Here is a 942-nt window from a genome sequence, read left to right on the forward strand (position 1 = left end):
TGTTAGGATTTTCCTTTATGCTTTTCTTCTGTTTTAAGAATTGACTGCAAGGCATTTTCTCTGAGATAGATCTTCTCTATTGTTATATGTTTAATACTGACCGATGGTAGTCAAGACTCTTTGATAAAGACTCAAGTTTTCCTAATGCTAATGAAACTTGTATTTCTTCTACATGAACATCACAGAATACTGGATTGTGGGTCAGGCCATCATGCTTCCATTCTCACATTTGTTTCATGACCCATATTTACTATCAAAGAATAAAACAGATAATTATGACAGTAAGGAACATCAAACATTGTATGGGTCCTAGGTACAATAACAGAAAGGTGTATCTTTCACTTGAAATAAGGTTGATGCAACAAAATGCTCTTTTTTGCCCTCAATAATATTTATAAACACCAGGATGAGTTAAACACAACACAGTATTCCCTGGGGTAAGAAAATTCAATCACCCTTTGTAAATGGTAAAATTTTCTATAATAAAATGATCAAAATTTAAGGGCAGTGAACCACAGACTTCATTTCACTCTTAGTGACTCTTCCTGAGACTAAAATTTGACAAAGGAGAGGAAATTGAAGTGAAGGATGTTGAAGTTCAGCAGGGAGCAAGGTGGTACTGAAATTGCATTTCCTTAGTGGAAGCATGGCTTTTACCTTTTGCATCTCTTCATAAGTCAAAACAAGGAAGTTTTCCCTCCCTCTCATGGATAACCAGCCACGAACATGCTCAAACCATGATCCCCAAGGCACTGGATGGAGAGAATCAGAAGACATAATGGGTTAAAAACTATGAAAGTATGTTTTGGGCTTATAACATTCACTTCTCCCCCAGGTTTTTCACAGCTTTATTAAACTGACCAAAAACATTTGTTCTATAACAGTTGTAGAAATTTTCAGTGTAATAAATGACATTTATATACAAGGTGAAATGCATATATA

The 942-nt window shown here is 35.0% G+C and overlaps 1 protein-coding gene across 4 annotated transcripts in view; it reads right to left on the reverse strand.

The window, feature by feature from the left end:
* The window catches only part of LOC101563803 (bile salt sulfotransferase-like), a 43,045-nt gene that overhangs the window by 14,075 nt on the left and 28,028 nt on the right, over nt 1-942 (reverse strand). Inside the window, exon 4 of one of the 4 annotated variants that reach the window (XM_023708580.1) lies at nt 658-752. The exons of the other annotated variants lie outside the window; for them this stretch is intronic. Within the exon in view, the coding sequence (XP_023564348.1) occupies nt 658-752 (95 nt within the window). The remainder of the gene's footprint in view (nt 1-657; nt 753-942) is intronic. 4 annotated transcript variants of the gene reach the window in all.

This window comes from Octodon degus, unplaced genomic scaffold (genome assembly GCF_000260255.1).
Source record: "Octodon degus isolate 3935 unplaced genomic scaffold, OctDeg1.0 scaffold00404, whole genome shotgun sequence".
NCBI lineage: Eukaryota > Metazoa > Chordata > Mammalia > Rodentia > Octodontidae > Octodon > Octodon degus.